The 20,761-nt window shown below is 38.3% G+C and overlaps 1 protein-coding gene across 11 annotated transcripts in view; it reads left to right on the top strand.

Moving 5' to 3' along the window:
• Positions 1-20,761, top strand: part of Mtmr1 (myotubularin related protein 1) — a 67,321-nt gene that overhangs the window by 21,269 nt on the left and 25,291 nt on the right. For 10 of the 11 annotated variants that reach the window (XM_085684976.2, XM_085684978.2, XM_085684974.2 and 7 more), the window contains 8 exons: positions 5,982-6,076; positions 6,412-6,519; positions 9,387-9,488; positions 9,701-9,784; positions 10,354-10,503; positions 11,308-11,496; positions 14,476-14,661; positions 15,660-15,866. In XM_085684976.2, coding sequence (XP_085541102.1) covers positions 5,982-6,076; positions 6,412-6,519; positions 9,387-9,488; positions 9,701-9,784; positions 10,354-10,503; positions 11,308-11,496; positions 14,476-14,661; positions 15,660-15,866 — 1,121 coding nt within the window. The remainder of the gene's footprint in view (positions 1-5,981; positions 6,077-6,411; positions 6,520-9,386; positions 9,489-9,700; positions 9,785-10,353; positions 10,504-11,307; positions 11,497-14,475; positions 14,662-15,659; positions 15,867-20,761) is intronic. The other variant, XM_085684977.2, reaches the window with a different exon arrangement.

Here is a 20,761-nt window from a genome sequence, read left to right as displayed (position 1 = left end):
GTTCTCACATAGCCCTGTGCCTCTCCCAGTTATTGGAAATATCTTACAGGTACATGTTAGGAACAGCTGCACATCCTTAAGCTTTGTAAGTGTGCTTTAAATTCCTCTAGTGGCTTGCAAAGGGTAAGTAAATTAACCCCTACTATTAAATAAAATATGTTCCTGGAGGCAAAGTATTAAAGTAGGTCATTGTAAAGTAAAATACTCCCTATTGAGTAGTATTTTAGAGCAGGGTGAGTTTTGACATAGCATACTCTTGGGAAGCCATTGTTACTCTTATGGTAATGAACATATCCACCCCACCAGTAGTTTTCTCTCATGTCATCCCTTTCCATCTCTTCCCCTGTCCATTCCTCTATGCCCTCAAACTGTAGTTTATATTTTTTGAGTACTTTCCAGAAGTGAAATTGTAGGGTTTTTTTCCTTAACTTCTTGTAGAATGAGCTAAGGCGGGCTGCGCTCCCGCTGCCCGGAAACTGTATTCTTTTAAACACTGCCTGGCCCATTATCTGTAGCCTCTTATTGGCTAGCTCTTACGTATTGATCTAACCCATTTCTAATAATCTGTGTACCACCACGAGGTGGTGGCTTACCAGGAGGATTCTAACCTGCGGCTGTCTGGGAGAGGTGAGTCATGGCGACTGCCTCATTGCCTTCTTCCTCCCAGCATTCTGTTCTGTCTTCCCCGCCTACCTATGTTCTGACCTATCAGGCCAAGCAGTTTTCTTTATTAATTAACCAATGAAACAACAGATAGATAGAAGGCCCATCTACATCAACTTCTTTCAAATACTTGTTTTGATATTCAATTACATTATGACATCAGTTAACAATCATTCCTTTTTATTGCTGAATACTGCTTCATTTAAGGATGCATTCATGTGTTGGGAGCTATTTGGGTTGTTTCTGCTGTTTTTGTATTATAAATAAAATTGTTATGAACATTCTTAAACAAGCCTTTATAGACATATTCTCTTTCTCTTGGATAAATGCCTAAGGAATAGAGCAGGCCATTTAACTCAAGAAATTGGTATTGGTATGCATCTAGCAGTGTAGGAGTGTTCTGGTTCTTCCTCTCTCATCTGAATGACTTTGCTTTCTTTCTCTTGTGTAAACCTCCAGTATGAAATTAAAGAGAAGGGATGAGAGTAGATGTTCTTATTCCTTATGTTGGGAAAATGTTCACATTTTCATTAACTATGATGTTGACTGTAGGTGGTTATTGTCCTTTATCACAGAGAAATTTTTTCTACTCTTACTTTAGTAACAGTTGTAGTCAGTAACTGAATTTTGTGAAATGCATGTTTTTAGTATCAATTAATACAGTGTTACTTTTCTTTAACCTGTAATATGATAGATTACATCAATTAATTATGAATGCTTGGTCAACACATTCCCAGGATAAACTCTACTTTCTTTCATGTATTATCTTCTTCTGTATTGTTAGGTTTGATAGATTAGAATTGCTCTGAGTGATGTTGCACCCATATTTATGACAGACAGTGATCTTAAGTTTTCCTGTAATGACTTTGTCAGCTTTTGGCATCAGTAATGCTAACTACATAGAGTGAATTGGGAATTATTCTCTCTCAGCTTTTGTATTTTAAAAAATTTATTTCTTGCTTACAATTTTGTAGTTTACTCATGAAACCACCTGGATTCTGACTTTTTTCCCACGGGAAGATCATAATTGCTTAATGTAATATCTTCAGTAACTGTTGGATAATTTAAGCTTTTTTTTCTGAGAAAGTGTTGGTAGTTTACATCCTTTCAAAATTCTCCCATTTAATGGTAGTTGTAAAATCATTGTGAAAATGTTACTTATCACACTTTCTTAGTATCTATACAGTTGATGGTGATATGGCCCTTAACTTTCTCCCTGAGAAATCTGGATGTAAGGTTTACTAATTGTGTTGGTAATTCTTGAAGAATTAGGTTTTAGTTTCGTTATTGTTTGTTTTCTATTTCATTTATTGCTTCCTATCATCTGCTTCCTTCATGTTCCATTCTCTCTTCTTCCCCTCTTTGCTTAAGTGGGCAACTGTTGTCATTGATTTGAGATCTTTGCTCTCTTCTAGCTTGGTCGTATGGATATTACTCTAATTTCTACTTTCTACCACCTTATGAATTATGATTTTGTGTTTTCATTTTCATGACATCTAATGCTTTTGATTTTTTCTTTGACCCTTGGATTAGTTGAGTATGTTGTTTATCCCAGCATTTGGGAGTGGAAGCAGAAGGATTAGGAGTTCAAGTTCATCCAAGGTCAGCATGTGCTAGATGATACCCTATCTGAAAAACCAACAAAAAACATCACCACCAATAACAAAATGAATAGTGTTGTTTAATTTCTGTATATTTATGAATTTCTCAAACCTTCTTTTGGTGTTGATTTCTAAGTTCAGTCTGTTTGTGTTTAGGAAACACAAGTATTATGATTTTAATATATCTCAAGAATTTTATTATGGCCCCAATATGATCTTTTGAGTGAGTCTCAAGAATTGTATTATGGCCCCAATATGATCTTTTGAGTGTTCTATACACTGTTGAAAAGGACATGTATTATGCTTTATTTATTGGAATGTACTGTAAATGTCAATTAGGTTGAATTTGTTGGTATCATTTGATCCTCTATGTCTTTACTCAGCCTGCATTTCCCTCCATTATTGTGGATATCTGTGTCTCATTGCAGATCAATCACTTTTCTCTGTTTTAAAGTTCTAGGTACATGAATGTTTATAATTATTATATCCTTCTTATGAATTGACCCTGTGATTAGTAGAAAATTACCTTCTTTATTCCTGGTAATACTCTTTGCTCCAAAAATTCATTATTTTATATTATTATAGATATTGTGACTTTTTCTTAATTTACATTGATACACCTATTTTCAGTTTCAAAATATTCATGTCTTTTTTTTAGCTTTGTAAATTAGCATACAAAATAATGGGTTTAATTATGGTGTTTTAATACGCATTTATTTTTCTGAGACAGAGTCTTATATAGCTCAGGTCAGCCTCAAACTCACTATGTAAATAAAGCTGGCCTTGAACTCCTGATCCTTCTACCTCAATCTCTTGACTTCTGGATTGTTGTAATGAGGAGCAACGGGCTGTGTCTTGCCACCTGGTTGCTATCTTATACCTGAAATAATTACACAGAAACTGTATTCATTTAAACACTGTCTTGCCCATTAGCTCTAGCCACTTATTGGCTAACTCTCACATCTTAATTAAACCATTTTTAGTAATCTGTGTATCACCACGGGGTCATGGCTTACTGGGAAGATTCTAACCTACGTCCATCTCGGGCAGGAGAATCATGGCGTCTGCCATACTTCCCTTCTTCCCAGCATTCTGTTCTGTCTACTCCGCCCACCTAAGGGCTGCCCTATCAAAAGGCCAAGGAAGTCTCTTTATTCAACCAATGAAAGCAACACATAGAAAGAAGAATCTACACCACTGGATTACAGAACTCCACAACACCTGTTTTATACAGTAATAGAGATCAAATCCAGGGATTTATCCAGGTTAGGCAATCGTCCTACCAATAGCCCCATGCCTTGTTGTTATTGATCCTTTTCCCTATGCTGTTCTACATTCCCCAGTCCCACCCACTCATGTTGGTTCCTTTCCTACCCACAATAGGCCCCATTCTGCTTTTATGTCATATCCATTCTTGCCTTCTTTAACCTTTCTCAACCACCAATACCTCTTTCCACCCTTTTATTTTCCCATCTAGTTTCATGGTCTGTATCCATAGATATGCACATGCACACACTTGAGTACACACACACATACATACACATACACACACACATTAAAATTTAGGATCTGCATATGCAGTATTTGTGTTTTGAATCTGGTTTATTATTGCACTTTGGATTTGCATTCATTCTCCTGTAAATATGATTTTCATCTTCTTTATGTTAAATACTGTTCCATTGTATGTATATACCATATGTTCTTTATTCATTCATTTTTATGTAAAATAGGTTTCTTTTGAGCCATCTACAGCTAAAAAAATCTTGTTTTTGTCCATGATCTGACATTCTGTGCCTTAAATTTGTGATGTTGTGGTCATTAATATATTATAAATATAATTAATTTTAAATTTATCATATTATTTGTTTTCTTTTGTCTCATTTAGTTCTTGGTGTCTTCTTTGCCTTTTTGGTCATGTTTTGGTTTAATTGAATACTCTTTCTTTTCTTTTTTTTTTCTTTGTTACAGTGCTGAGAACTGAACTGAGAGCCTAAATGCTTGTCAGGCAAGCACCCTGCCACTGAGCTCTGTCCTTGTTAATTAATTGAGTACTTTCTCAGAATGCATTTTATCTCCTCTGTCTGTATAGTTGCTGCAGTTCTTTCTGTTATTCTATTAGTTGCTTATATGATTTACGTGTTACATTTTCAAGTCATTTTACACTTCTGTTTTGGAGACAATCTTACTATGTAGTCGTGGTTAGCTTACAACTTTCTATTTTGACCAAGTCTGGCCTTGAATGAACAGAAATCCACCTATATCTGCTTCCCAAATGCTGGGATTGACTGTGTGTGCTATCACTATCATATCCTTCTACTTCTTTATGTGTAGGGTAAGAACTGTACAAGTGTATACTCTCATGTGTCCTTCCTTTCTTTGCTATTGTTAGCATCATTGTACTTGTACATATGCTATAAACCCACAGGGTTTTGCTTTTATTTTTCTCTTTTAAGGATAACATACTAATGATGCCTTGACATCCAACAGATACATTTACTAGTACATTTCCCTGCTAACCTATCTGGCTGGCTTCATGAGTTTCCACCCTCACTGCTCCCTCTGGTGTATCCATAGTAACAAAATTCTAACAACTCACCACTCTTATCCTTCCCTTTTCTTTCCTCCCTCATCTGCTTCTCTGATGAGTGAAGGTGCTTCTTAATTGAAGTCCATCACTGTGCGTCCACATCATTGTTAGCGTTGTTAATGCTATAGTATAATGGTGATTTTCTGTGTCAAATCTCACATGTCTCCAGGTGTTTGCGAACAGGGACTTTGTCTAATTATATTAAACACAGCTCCCAGCAACAAAAGACATTCAAAACTTACTAAATTACAGGAAAAAAAATAAGGAGAGTTCTTTGACATTTGGCTGAATCATCCTACTGTTGTGAATTATGTCTGTAGCTATGTATGTTCTGGTCACTCCAACATTGCAGTGGATTGGCACTGTGGGAAAGCCATAAACATGCACAATCTTTATGATAGAGGTTAGCCTTTTAACTTTCACAAGAATTAAATATACTGTGCACATTTGATTGATAAGAAACAGAAAGTTAACTTTGATACAGAAATTTTGTTTTTGAGATAGAGTCTGTCCTGGAACTCACTATGTAGATCAGGATGGCTTAAACTCACAGAGATCCTCCTGCATCTACAACTACTGGTTAAGATTAAAGGTGTGCACTACCATGCCTGGCTGATAAGGAATTTTAAGCAAGCCCTCCTAGCAGGTAACTATCCTATGGCCTCAGGCACTGAACTATCCTCTCAGCTCATGAAAGAAGTCTTTCTCTACTTCATTCACAGTGTGCAAGTTTTCTTCAGCTGCAGAACAGTTTAGCCTTTACTGTTTAGCTTTTACTAGTTTTAGATTGCAGCAGTTTATCGAATGAGAGCCCAGTGATTTCAGAGTATAATTAATATTTTGAGCATTATCAACTTTAAAGCAGGGAAAATATTAACTACCTGAAAAAAAGAATAAAATAAACATACTATAAGTTTTTTTTTACTTAAAGTCTTATTAAGTAGTAAGTCAGAGTTTTGTTTAACTGTATCAGAAGACTGTTTATGCCATTATGTAATAACTGATATAATTCCTTAAAGTTTTAAATTCCTACAAGACTTGATTGTGCGTACAAATTTGAAAGTTCATGCTAGAAGTTACTGAAATATAAGACAATAAGAATCATTGCTACTTTGGTTTTCTTCTTTTAGTGAAAGATGTCATGTATATCTGTCCATTTATGGGAGCAGTGAGTGGGACCCTGACAGTGACGGATTTTAAAATGTACTTCAAAAATGTAGAAAGGGTAAGATTTTAAAGCATGCTTTGGTTTTCAAATCTTGTGAACAGTAAAAGAAAGTAAACAGTCCCCTGACTTCCCATCACAGGGACACTACACGACAATGAGTTTGAAGAAATTTTGGGTGTCAATCAAAATTGTTAGATTTGTGCTTAGATTTGAAGAAGTGTCACTGTGGTATAAACCTCCTGAGGAATACTGTCTCTAAGATGTCAGCTTCTTATCTGGGGCAATGATAACTGTATTTCAAAGTAAACAATCATATTTTATAACTATGGAGCAACCTAAAACATGAAAACTCTGTTTCCTGACTTTGATAGATGTTTAATTTTTAAACCTAGGACCCACATTTCATCCTTGATGTTCCCCTTGGAGTGATCAGCAGAGTTGAGAAGATTGGCGCCCAGAGCCACGGAGATAATTCTTGTGGTATAGAGATCGTGTGCAAGGTAGGCTGCAGACACGAGTGAACACTGGCAGTGGGGCAGTCCACTTGGAACTTTTTCTGACTCATGCCCCTTATGGTCTCTGGAACACAGGAACAATTTGTACTGTTTTCAGAGCAACAGTTCCTTCAAATCTTATATCAAAGAATGCAAACCACTATATAACATATCAAAACAATCCTTTTTGAAAGTTGAAATATTTCTAATTAACCTGCAATACAAGTGCTGGCATCATTTGTCACATCTCAGAGAAACCAAACAGAAAGCAGAATCCAATACCCCCTTTCACAGTTTCCTGTTTTAAAAGTACTTTTCAACATAGTCGATGGTCAAAGACCATCAGTCTGTTCTTGAACTCTAGTGATTAAAGATTCTTAGCTATGTTGTTACTTTCTGCCTTGAACTATCCTCTTTTTTTTTCTTTTCATTTTATTCAAGATGTTAGATAGGAATGTGTGGGAAAACTTTAATGATGGCCACTAAAAAAAGACCTCAAATGAGTAGGTTTTATGCCTGATGACTTTACTCCTATAACACAGTCTATTAAAAGCTACCATAATGTACCAGGAGATGTATCCTGCCTGCAGAATGGTCAAGACCACTTCTACACTTGGGATTGATGTCCATATTGATGTTCAGATTTGTTGCATGCCTATTTGCTCTTTTCCTTCCTTCTGGGCACTTCTAAACAGCAAGTGAGTTACCAGGGTGTGTGCACAGCCAGTGTGACTTGAAAAACAGTCATGTCAGGAAGCAATGCTACTTTGGCACATTTCCTGTGGCTGTTTCACTAAAGTATTTTTATGGCTGGCATGGGCATTTACTGACAGCTGATTTAAGTGCTTCATAGCCTGGAATTAAAAGTCCAGGCTCCCAACTTATGCCTGAGAGCCTCACAAGGTGTAGATTTTTATTTTTGTTGTTAGTTGTTTGTTTATTTGTTTATTTGTTTGTTTTCACAGTCAGTTTTCTCTAGGTAACCTTGGAAGGCCTGGTGCTCACTATGTAGACAGAGGCTGGCCTCAAACTCATAGAGTTCTGCCTGCCTAAACTTCCTGAATGCTTTGGATTAAAGGCATGTGCCACCACACATGGCTTATTTTATTATTTTTTATATGTGTAGGTGTTTTGACTGCATGAATAACTGCCTGGTACCTGTGGAGGCCAGAAGAGGGCATCAGATCAAATCCCCTGCAAATGGAGTTACAGAAGGTTGTGAGCTGTCATGTGGGTGCTGGGAATTGAACATGTATACATCTGGAAGAACATTCAACACTCTTAACTATATCTCTAGCCTGAGTTTTATTTTTTAAAGTTGATTCATAATTCAAAAGTACAAAAGCTGTATATAGTAAAACATCAAGTCTTTCTCTCCCAGTCTACCACACTCTGCAGACATAGTTACCAATGCCTAATATAACATTGCACAGATACCTTGTGCATGAAAACATTTCTTTAAAAGAAACAATGAGTCACATGGTGGCATATACCTTCAGTATCCGCACTCAGGAGGCAGAGGCAGGCAGATCTCTGTGAATTCATGGCTGGCATGGTATACATAGCAAGCTCCAGGCTAGCCAAGGTTGCCTAGTGAGACCTTGTCTAAAAAGAAAAGGAAAGGAAAGGAAAGGAAAGGGAAAAGAAATGAAGAAAAGGACAATGATAGTATATACATGGCTTTGTACCTTTCTTTCCCTGTGGCTATATAATCTTGGAATTTCTTTGTACTGGTGCATATAGAGCTGCAGCTTCTTTTTAGCAGGTCTTTAGCTGCCTTGTACATTATTCAGATACAGCCTCTATTGATAGACATTTGGGTTATTGCCATTCTTTTGCTGTTATATAAGTATCACAATAACTTTACTTCCCAAGATACTATTTCTTTGTTTGTCATTATATTTATTTTCAAATTTCTTTTGACGTTAAAGAATAATGATACTGTTTGAACATAGATTTTTAAAGGTTGAGAGGCTATGTTTAAAACACTCCCATGGGAAGAAATCACACATTAAGAGCTAGGCTTGATGCACTGGTTCCTGATAACTTGTGGTGGGGCATTTGGCCATCAGGGAGAACACTGGGACAAAGGAAAGCATTCTTAAGTGATCTTAAGAAACAATGTTATATTGCTACAAGGACATTGCTGAGAGCTATAGTCTCCACATAGTAGAGACTACTTTCAGTGAGTACATAGGGGCAAGAATCTACAACATTTCTTTTTCATGGATGAAGTAATAAATTATGTAGTTGGCTCTTTCATCAGCTTAACCTGAACAATACATTCCATGGCATATCTTTGGCCAGAAAGTACACAGAGTGTTGTGGTACTTGTTTTGTGTGTAAACATTATTCTGTTTTTAATTCTTTTAAAATAATACATGACATAATATTTTTATTCATTATTTGGGAATGTTGTACAATGCACCCCAATAATACCTACTTTCCATTCCTCCCAGTTCCACCCTCCCATTCTTGTTTCTTTTCCCACCAAAAATCCACGCAAAGTCCGGTTTGTGTTGCACATATACTCATTGGAGCATGGTCAAACTCCCAGTGGCCAATCCCTTGAAGAAAACTTAGTCTTCCCCACCACACCCCTGCCAGAAGCCATCAACTGTGAAGAGCTACACTTCAGCATTATTCTTAATTATTCTGTTGACACCCCCACACACACAAACACACAAGCACAAACATACACATTAACATCCTCTTTATTCCAGGTTCCTTAATTTTTCAAATCTCATTGGAAGTATTTTTGTTAACTTGTCTTCTGTGAGTTGGAGAACTATATAGTACAAAATGAGGGATAAATAAACATTTTATGTATATATGACAGGGTATCTTGCTAACAGGTGCTCATTGTTTGCTAGGATATGAGAAACCTGAGACTTGCATATAAGCAGGAGGAACAACGAAAACTTGGGATATTTGAAAACCTCAACAAGCATGCTTTTCCTCTTTCTAATGGGCAGGCAAGTACAACAATGTAAACCTTTCCTACATGCATTCCTTTAGAAGTTGCCTTTATCTCTTTTCTGTGTTGCAACTAAATTCAAATATTTGGATTCGTTCTCTTCTGTGTAATAATTAAGAAAAGCTTCTACTTTGTTACTTTAAAATTTACAGAGTAAAATAGGAGTTCTAACACAAATGCTCACATGTATTTTATGGGTTTTATATACAGGTGCTATTTGCATTCAACTATAAAGAAAAGTTTCCAGTTAATGGCTGGAAAGTTTATGATCCAGTATCTGAATATAAGAGACAGGTAGAGTATGCCACATTGGTTCTCGATTCCCTGGGTGCCTTCTCTTCCTATGACATATCTTTGACTCCATTGGTGTTTAGCCATCATTTTCCAGAGGGATTAGTAGAATGTGTGGAAAAGGGTTTGAAACTCAGAATTTTAAGAACTCATCTTTCCTTCCTTCTTCTTCTTCCTTCCTCCCTCCCTCTTCTTCCTCCTTCCTTTCTTCTTGCCTGCCTTGCTGTTGTTTTCCTGCATGTCTTTTCTACCTTGCTATCTGTCTTCTTACTTGCCATATTTCCTTTTTTCTTCCCCACGCTTCCTTCCAGGATTGTGCACATAGTAGGCAAGTGCTCTATTACCAAGCTATCTGCTTCTAGATGTTTTTATTACATATCTCATAAAGAACTGATGATAAGGATCCAAACTGCTATTAAATTTTATTGGAGGCATTATTAGTTAAATAACAATGAAAAAGTTACAAATCAATTTTCATTTAAAATAGGAAAGAGATGTGATTCATACTTTGTTTGTTTGTTTGCAAAGTAGAGGTGAGTATTTCCCCTTCTTCCTTCTCTAACACCCTACAGGGCTTGCCAAATGAGAGTTGGAAAATATCCAAAATAAACAGTAATTATGAATTCTGCGATACCTACCCTGCCATCATTGTTGTGCCAACTAGTGTAAAAGATGATGACCTTTCAAAAGTGGCAGCCTTTCGAGCAAAAGGCAGAGTCCCTGTAAGTAATAGGCATTGCTATTTAGATATAAAGACACTGCATTGTATCTAATAACAAAATGGAAAGTAAAAACTTAGCTTGTAAATCCAACTGTATCTTTGATTCTTAAGAAATATCTCATTGCATAAACACTCATTTGCTGTCTCTCTCTTGTATATGTCCTATTTCTAAATGCAAAGGTACCTTAAATTTTGCACTCCAAATATAGCCAAGAATAATAGAGGAGTAACAAGAATGACCATGTGGTTTCACTACAGTTTACCTCTTGGTTCCACCGTTCACTCTGGAGAAAATCCGTTCTTTCTTCCTGCTGTGTGCATTGATGTAGTTGCACGGTACTAAAACAATCATGCTAGAGTTTACATTAGAGTAATCTTGTGTCACTTGACCACTGTAGGAAAATGGGAGATCTGGTGGCAGAGTTATAGATTTTTTTTAATATAAGACCTCACACTACTATTTATGTTATTGTAGAGATACATAGGGTTTTTTAATATTAGAAAAAATATGAAACTAGCCAGTCAAAAAGAAATGGGACTATATTTTAGTAATAGTTTGACTTAACTTTTATTTTACTTAAAATGATAGAATTTCAAAGGCAGAAAGGGTTTTTTTTGATAGAGTGTCTAGTTAATATAGTTGGTCTTTTAGTATGATATTAAGTATTTTGGCCACTACAATATTATGACTAGCTTACCTACTCAGAGCTGTCAGAGATTATACTTTTCTTACCAATTAATTATATTAATTTATGAATGATATCTGTCAGCAGATATTTTTTATTTGTTGCTTTAAAAACATTAGGTGTTATCATGGATTCACCCAGAAAGTCAGGCAACGATTACACGTTGCAGCCAGCCACTGGTGGGTCCCAATGATAAACGCTGCAAAGAAGATGAAAAATACCTGCAGACAATAATGGACGCTAATGCACAGTCACATAAACTCATCATCTTTGATGCCCGACAAAACAGCGTTGCTGATACCAACAAGGTACATGTTCAGTAGCCTTGTAGAAAATTTGTTTTTTTTATGTACTTTCTGTAAGTCTTCATGGTTTTGGAACAGGTCATTGAATTTCTTATTAAGTAAACTTTGAGTCTTTTAATGTAGTCTGTTACTGTCACTCCCTCTTTAATACTCTGTGGACTATATCCAGCATCCTACATTGACTGAAATCTTATTGTTTTCATTACTTCTCCACAGTTTTGTTTGATAACTCAATTAAAGCCTTGAAAGAGAACTGCATAAATCAGTATGTATTTTAGTAAAACAACCATATGCCCCTTGGAAGCCCCTCTAATAAATTTATTAATTATTTAACCAATTCCTATCTTTTCATGTTTTACATATTATTTTATACATTTATGCATATACATATTTATTTAGAATAGACTCAGATACATGAAACTACAAATATATAATATAATGGTCAGTAGAAAAGCTAAGCAAAGGAGATTCGATTCAGAATTCTTGTTTAAGAAAGGGGGGGAAAGTGCTGTGGGGCAATGGTCTGTACCCTGTTATTTGTATTTTATTTATTTATTTATAAGAATTTCCACCTCCTCCCTGCCTCCCTTTTTGCTCCCCCTCCCCATCTCCCCCTTCCTCTCTAGTCCTAAGAGCAGTCAGGGTCCTCCCCGCTCCATCCAGGTCTACAAAAGTGAGCATCTGAACAAACCAGGCTCCCACAAAGTCAATCCATGCAGTACAATCAAAACCCAGTGCCATTGTCCTTGGCTTCTCAGTCAGCCTTCATTGCTAGCCACATTCAGAGTGTCCATTTTGATCACATGCTCCATCACTCCCAGTCCAACTGGCCTTGGTGAGCTCCCATTAGATCAGTCCCAGTGTCTCAGTGGGTGGACGCACCCCTCGTGGTCCTGACTTCCTTGCTCATGTTCTCCCTCCTTCTGCTCCTCATTTGGACCTTGGGAACTCAGTCCAGTGCTCCAATGTGGGTCTCTGTCTCTGTTATTTGTATTTTAAATAAACGCTAATTGGCCAGTAGCCAGGCAGGAAGTAGAGGCAGGGCAACAAGAATTCTAGGAAGAGGGAAGTTTCAGTCTACCATTGTCACCCAGAGAGAGAGAGGAAGCCAGACACAGAGCAAGCAGGATGTGACTACCTTGCCAAAAAAGGTACCAAGTAACATGGCTAAAACAGACAAGAATTATGGGCTAATGTAAGTTATAAGAGTTAATAAGAAGCCTTAGCTAATAGGCCAATTGGTTGTAATTTAAAGGAATTAATCCATTTTATAGCATCTGTACAGCATTCCTCTTTATGAATGAATAATATTCCATTGTGTAGAGAGACAACATTCTATTTGCTTAACTATCTGCTTATGGGCATTTAAATTGTTTATCCCTAATGGTTATTGTGACACCATTCTTATATTCATGGGTATATAAGCCAAAGAATTGAGAACAGGTATTTAAATACAGTTTACACACAAATGTTCATAGTGGCTAGGCAATATGGGAATTCTTTGTGTAACTTTTTGAGGAACCATCAAGTTGACTTCTACAGCAGCTATAGTTTTTTACATTCCCACCAGTTTCTCTGCACTCTCATCTAAATGTGTTTTAATTACTGACCTCTATAAAGTGTAAGCTAGCTACAGACCAGGTTTTTATAAGCTCACTAAGAGTTAATCCTTATCTTCCTTTTTGTTATATTATTTTCACTTTCTAAATTGCTAAGATTAACTTTGTGGTTTCAGAACTCCAAACTGTATTATTATGCAGAAATTTTGTGAGAGTATGACATTTTCTTGGTAGATAAATGACACTAGCATAAGGAACCTTGAATAAGAGCCAGTTGGTACTGATTTAAAAACCATAATGGGTACAGCAGGATTATTAAGGCTTAAATTATGTCCTCAATAAATGATGGACTTATCATTTATTGAAGTCCTGATTCCTTGTACTTACAGATATTTTCAAAGATTCATTATAAATGTAATCAAGTTAAATCAAAGTCATATTAGATTAGGATGAACCTTAATTCAGCATGACAGACATGCTTTTTTATTACATTTATTTGTGTGCATGTGCTCATATGTACAGGCCAGCAGATAACTTTTCAGGATTTGGTTCTCCCTTTTTACCACATAGGTCCATGGTATCAGTAAAACTCAGGTTGTTAGTCTTGGTGACAAATGCCTTCTCTACCAAGTCATCTTGCTAGCCCAACAGGTATTTCTTATAAGACTTGCAGAGGTGGAGACAAAGGGGAGAAGATCAAGTGCAAACAAGGAAGTAGAGATTAAGGTAATGAGCATATAAACTTAGAATGCTTAGGGCCACTAGGAACCAGGAAAGCCAAGGAATAGTAAATATTCTCTGCGGTTCTTGGTCTTGATCATCAACAGATGGGATTTACAGTCATAAAGACACACTCCTGGGTATGACTTTGAGAGTGTTTCCAGGGAGGTTCAACTGAGGATGGAAGACTTACGCTGAATGTGGATAATCCCATCCCTTAGGCTGGGGTCCTTGACTGAATAAAAAGGAGAAAGTAGTATAAGCAGTAGCATTCATCAGTGTGACCACCTACCGCTCACATTTGACACTATTTTTTCTCTGCTATAATGGACTGTGTCCTCCCAGACTATGAGCCACTTTCCTTCCTTAAGTACTTTTGCCACATACTTTGTCACAGCAATGAGAAAAGTAACATATCTTCTAGAAGGTTCTAAGGGAGTCTGACCCTGTGGCACCTGTATTTCAGCCTCCTGGCCTTGAGAACTTAGATGTGGTGGTGGTTGTGGTGCACTGCAGTGAGAAGACACATCTGTTGGTTTGTGATGTCAGTTTATGGTACCCTGTTGTGTTCTGGCAGTTTTAGGGCAAGCATACAATGGTATAGGAGCTTATTGCTTCTTTAGTAGTCTATGTCTCATTACAGTAGAAATAATAGAAAAGTTAACTTCAGAAGAAGTGATGCATATCTTTTGCTTCTTTATAGGCAAAGGGTGGAGGATATGAAAGTGAAAGTGCTTACCCCAATGCAGAACTCGTGTTTTTGGAGATCCACAATATTCATGTGATGAGGGAGTCACTTCGTAAATTAAAGGAGATCGTGTACCCTTCCATTGATGAGTCACGGTGGCTATCCAGTGTGGATGGGACACATTGGCTGGAATATATAAGGGTAAAGAAGTTCAATATTTTATCTACCTTCTGATTCAGACATCTAACATCTGTCATAAATGTTTCTATTTTTAAGTGTTTTTTCAACACCACAGATTAATGCATCTTGGCTGTGTATGAGAGCTTTTGAACATTCCTCTTGGGAACAGTTGGATTGTGGTCTTTGTAGAGGGTTTTTCTGACAAAAATTCACAATGTTTTAATCAAAAATTAATAAATAATTAACTTTGAGGCAGAGTCTCAAGTAGCCCAAGCTAGCCTCCAGATTTGCTGTTCAGCTGAAGTTCTCTTGATCTTCTGATCCTCCTGATTCCACCACCTTCCTTAATTATTTTTTAAGATTTGGTCTTATTTTAATGATATGAATATGTGGGGATTGGTATATGCACATGTGAACATCTGTTCCTATTGAAACCAGAAGACTGTATTGGATACCCTGAAGATGGACTTACAGGTGTTTATGTGCTGCCTAACTTAAGTTCCAAGAAGCAAATATTGCAAAAACAATATGCACTCTTAACTGCTATGCCATCTTTCCAGCCCCAAGTTGCTTTGTTTTTTAATGACAGAGTCTGTGTAGCCTGGGCTGACTTTAAACTCACTACGTAACTCAGACTAATTCGAACTTGCCTCCCAAATACTGGGATTGCAGGTGTGCGCTATACTTAGTAAGTCAGGTTTTTAACAGAACCTTGTGACCCTTCAATAAAGGATCCCATTTACTTGGATCAGTTTTCATAGTTTAAAAAAATGATGTTAACACTTCCTAGTGAGTTATTCTTAATTAATGTTATAGCTGTTTGTTGTTGATTTGTTTTGTGTTTTGCTTTGTTTGGGGTCTGAGGGCTGAAGCCTAGGGACTCACTGAAGTAGAGCCTCAGCCATAGATGACATTCTTAATGGTTTATGGGTGAGAATATCTAAACTGTTTTACAAAATTATCTTATACAGAAGTTAACACTTAATGAAGCCTTGTCTGTTTTGCCTTCTTTTCTGAAGGTGCTGCTTGCTGGGGCAGTACGAATTGCTGATAAAATAGAATCTGGGAAAACTTCCGTGGTGATCCACTGCAGCGATGGGTGGGACCGAACATCCCAGCTCACATCTCTGGCAATGCTGATGTTGGACAGTTATTACCGGACCATTAAAGGATTTGAGGCTCTCATAGAAAAGGAGTGGATAAGCTTTGGACACAGGTTTGCACTGGTATGTTGATCTGGTCTATGTATAACTTGTTTTCCTATCTCACATACATGTACTTGGCATTTGGTAACATATTTACACACATGAACAACCCTTTTCCTTTGCACCATACCTAAATTTCCATAATAAAATACCAAGGACTTCCACATTGTATGCTCCTGATAGGGATTATTTTGTATAATTAAAATGAAGTCAAATCCACATAGCACAGAATTAACCACTTTAAAGTGTTCAATACAGTATCCTATACTATATTCACAATGCTAGTCCCCAAACTTATTTGTCACCCCCAAATGGAAGCCCTATATACATTAGTCAGTGCACCATTCCCATTCTTTGCAGCCCCTAGATTTCTAATCCGCCTCTATAAAGTCTCGTGAGGTTATCCAGGCTATTCCATAACAAAGTACCACAGACTGGTAACATAAACTACAAATGTGTATTTTCTGACTATTATAGAGACTGGAAGTCCAAAATCAAGTTCCAGTAGGGTTGGTCTCTCCTGAAGTCTCTCTTCTTGGTCTGTAGATGGCCATGCCATGCTTTTCTTGCCTCTTCTCACATGCCTTTCCTCTGTGATCATTTCCTTGGTATCTTTAAGGACAGCAGTCATATTGGGTCAGAACTTAACTTTAGTGACCTCTTTAAAGGTCCTACCTTTAAATACAGTAACATTATAAAGTACTGGGGCTTTGGGCATGTAATTCAGCCTGGAAACTCTTGCTTCAATTTGCAGAGTATATTCCTAAGTGAATTGCTGGCCTTTGGTGGGCATTTAGGGCAGTCATTTGTGTGTGACTGAAACTGGCAGTGAATTCTACTATGCAAAAACCCTTGAGCTGTTGGAAATCATCCATTGAATTGGAATACTCCCAAAGTCAGAGTGAGGCTCAATGTGAATTGCAGGGTGGGCAGTGCAAGGACTTGGAGTACCATAGGTGTGGAGATCCAAGTTTACCTGTTGTGAATACACTTCAAGGAGGAGGGCTAGGCAGAAGCCCTTCTAGAAGGAGGGGGTAGCTCCACAGCCTCTGAGCTTCATGGCTTGGGAAGCTGTTGTCAGATATTTAGACATTGCTTCTGCCTCAGTTTCCTTCCTTCTGCAGTTGGGTGTTAAAGGGGGAGGAATTTGGATTTATTAAGTGCTTGCTGCGAAACCTGGCCCATATTCAGAGATCTTGTGACTATTTTTAAAACACTATCTTTTTTTTAGTTTATAAGTAGGATCTTTATATTTATACATAAATGTGGGTAAGATATTCAGGTTTCATTGACACAATTTCCATTTTATTAACTTTTTTATTTGAAGGCTTTTAAATTTTGCACACTAGCCCCAGTTCTCCTCCCTCCCCTTCTCCCATCCCCACCTCCCTCATCTCACCCCCACATCCGCTCCTCAGAGGAGGTAAGGCTTCTTTTGGGAAGTCAACAAAGTCTAGTATGCCAAGTTGAGGCAAGACTGAGCCCCTCCACCCTGTATCAAGGCTGGACAAGGTATCTCATCATAGGGAATTGGCTCCAAAGAGCCAGTTCATGCGCCAGGAATAAATCCTGATCCCACTGCCAGTGTGTCCACACAACTGTTACCCACATTCAAAGGATCTAATTCAGTCCTATGCAGATTTCCTAGCTATCAGTCTTTAGTCCATGAGCCCCTACTAGCTCAGGTCAGCTGTCTCTGTGGTTTTTCTGATCATAATAGTGACATCCCCCACCCTTGCTTCCTCTCTTCAACTGAACTCCAGGAGCTCAGCCCAGTGCTTGTCTGTGGATCACTGCATCTGTTACCATCAGTTACTGGTGTAGGTCCTATGATGACAATTAAGGTAGTCACTAATCTGATTATAGGGGAAGGCCAGTTCAGGCACCTTCTCCACTACTGCTAGGAGTCTTAGTTGGGGTCATCCTTGTTAAAACAGTAACTTAAATGCTTGTTCCCCTTCAGCAAAATCTGAGCTCCATGGGGAAGAGAGTATAGGGTTTCCAGATGTTTGCAGCTGATTTTCTCTGAAATCTCAGAAGCTACTTTCTTTCATGTTTACTCTCCATAATGTTTGTCCTGGGGGAAAGAAGGCTCTCAAGGTGCTTTAACCAGAAAGGAAGTGCTAAGAGCTCTCTGCCGACATACCAGCCATTGTAGTACCAGAGCTAACAGAAGCTCAGGTGTCAGGATGAACACAGAGTGCTGTGTTCTCATCCATCCTTGCTAATGCTGAAAATTTAGCGCACCACAGCTAGAATGAAAGAAGCGTGACCATAAGATTCCAGTATGAGTATCTCAGTCTTGGTAGGCATTCCTGCAGTTTACAAATGGTGAACCAGGTTTCTTTTCTAGGGTGTGAGTTGTCTACCTACGGTCACACAGCTGAAGCAGTAAGGGAATAGGACTTCAGTCTGCAGCCAGCTTTGGCTGAGTCTCTGTTCTCTACTTCCCTTGTAGTTTCTATGAATGAGCTTCTGAGTTCCTCAAACTAGTACCTGCTCTTGCCTGCTTCTGTCACATAGTTCTTGCACATTATCTTGTAACTTTCTAGCTAACTTCTTTCTGTCCTGCCTCTGTTTCCATTACTGTATAAATATGCCATTATAACCCTCCCTTTTGACTTTATGATTTCCTCCAGCTATTATTGCAATTATCTGCCTTCCTTTATTAGAACAGTCATCAGAACTATTTTATGCATATCTACTTACCACTGCCTTTCTCCTTCTTGTTTGTCTTGACCCACTTCAACTGGGCTTCCTTCTCACACTCATCCATCACAACTGGTCTTACCACAGCCACTTTGCGAAACCCTTCCATTACTTGGCCTGAGCATTTGTGTTATTTCCTTCTTTAAGAAGTGCTTTTTTTCACTAGGCTGTGACTCTACAATCATCTGCATTTTTTTTCTGGTTTGGACCCTCCATCTCTCCAACCTCATTGAGGTATTTTAGGGCTCAGCCCTGGGACTGTTTCTCTTCTATGTATGCTTAATTTCTTAATGATCTCAGCCAGTGCCAAACATTTGAACCTAGCTTCAGATCCGACATTCCCTTTCACATTGCCACCACTTCTCCCTTAATTTTAGTCTATTCATCTCTTTCAGAGAATATCCTAAGTAGCTTTTGTGAAGCCTGTCCCCTTGTTTCCTGTCATCCTCCTGTAATCAAATGGAGCATTAATGTTGTCACTGCCCAGTATGAACTTAGTGTGACACTCAATGTGTCCCTAGCTCAACTCCCTAATCTCACACTCCAAGTTTCTCCTCTTCACTCATTCCCCAAGTGTGAGCCCTGACCACCCACTTAAGAGTTCTCCAAGCACCCCTCACCACTTCTCACTGATTACAGTGCATTCTTGGATATATTAGGGGACAGGTGTCTCCCTGGCATTCATAGTTTATCTAAATGAGACCTCTATCGTGAATGCATCTTATGTGACTTTACTGCCTTATACTCTTCAGCCCCCTCCAAAGATTGTTCACGCTTTCCTTTCTGTCCTCACTATACCCATTGCACACGCAAAAGCCCTTGCAAGAGTGTATTGCCCTTATTATTTACAGGTCTTTACCCACTTGACTACACCACAAATTAATTGCTCCTCATACCCAGGCACTGTGCCGCAGTTGTCTTGGTATCCTAGGTACCTTACCAAGAATTGTGCCTCATCCACATACTATTAAATTGCCTAGAATTCTGAAGGCCAAGCAAAATCCCTTATACCAGAGGAGGTTAGTAGATGTTTAAAAAAAAGAATGAGAGGACTGGAGAGTTGGCTCAAAGGGTAAAGGTATTTGCCTTAAAACAGGAGGGAAATTCTGACATATGCTACAATATAGATAAATCTTCAAGACATTATGTTGACTGGAATAAGCCAGACACAAAATGATAAATACTGCTTGTTCTCTATTTACACCAACTAGCTAGAATCGTACAAAGTACTGTGCTTGTTGACATTAATTACAGGGTTTAGGGTGGCCAGTTACTATTTAATAGGGACAGAGTTTCAATTTGAGTAAGTAAAAATTCTGAAAAGGGTGGTGTTAATGATCATACAATATGACTAATATCATTGAACTGTACATTTAAGGATGTTCTTAATGATTGGTAATCTTTATGTTGCATATTTTTATCATAATTTAAAATCTAAAAGAAGGACTGGACATGTTGCTCAGTGAGTAAGAGTACTTGCAGCAGCTCTTGCAGAGGACTTGAATTCAGTCCCCAACATCCACATGACAGCTCATAACCACCTGTAACTCTGGGTCCAGGGGATGCAATAGCCTCTGACCTCACACACATAATGCACATAAAAAAGATAAACTTTTTTTCAAAGTTTATTAAATTATGAAAGTTTCCATTTCTGCCCCTCCTCCCAACACCCTCCCACTCCCCCACTCCCCCTCCTCCTCCCTCTCCATCCCTAAGAGCAGTCAGGGCTTCCAGCCCTGTGGGAAGTTCAAGTTCCTCCCCCCTCCCTCCAGGTCCAGGAAGGTGAGTATCCAAACAGACTGGATCCCAAAAATTCAGTATATGCAGAGGAAACAAGTCCCAGTGTCATTGTCATTGGCTTTTCAGAAAGGCTCCGGGCCAGCCACATTCAGAGAATCCGGCCACATTCAGAAAATCTGGTTGGATCACGTGCTTGTTCAGCCCCAGTCCAACTGGCCTTGGTGAACTCTCATTAGATCAGTCCCCTTGTATCAGTGGGTGATTGCACCCCTCGCGATCCTGAGGTTTTTTTTTTTCCTGTTCTTCCTCCTTCTGCTCCTCATTTGGACCATGGGGGGCTCAGTCCAGTGCTCCAATGTGGGTCTCCGTCTGTATCGCCATCCATCGTCGGATGAAGGATCTATGGTAATAAGCAAAATCTTCATCAGTATGGTTATAGGCCAAGGCCGGTTCAGGCACCCTCTCCT

This window comes from Myodes glareolus, chromosome X (assembly GCF_982192425.1).
Source record: "Myodes glareolus chromosome X, mMyoGla1.1, whole genome shotgun sequence".
NCBI classification, from domain to species: domain Eukaryota; kingdom Metazoa; phylum Chordata; class Mammalia; order Rodentia; family Cricetidae; genus Myodes; species Myodes glareolus.
The sequence above is the reverse complement of the archived record's forward strand: the minus strand, read 5'-3'. Positions and strand labels throughout refer to the sequence as shown.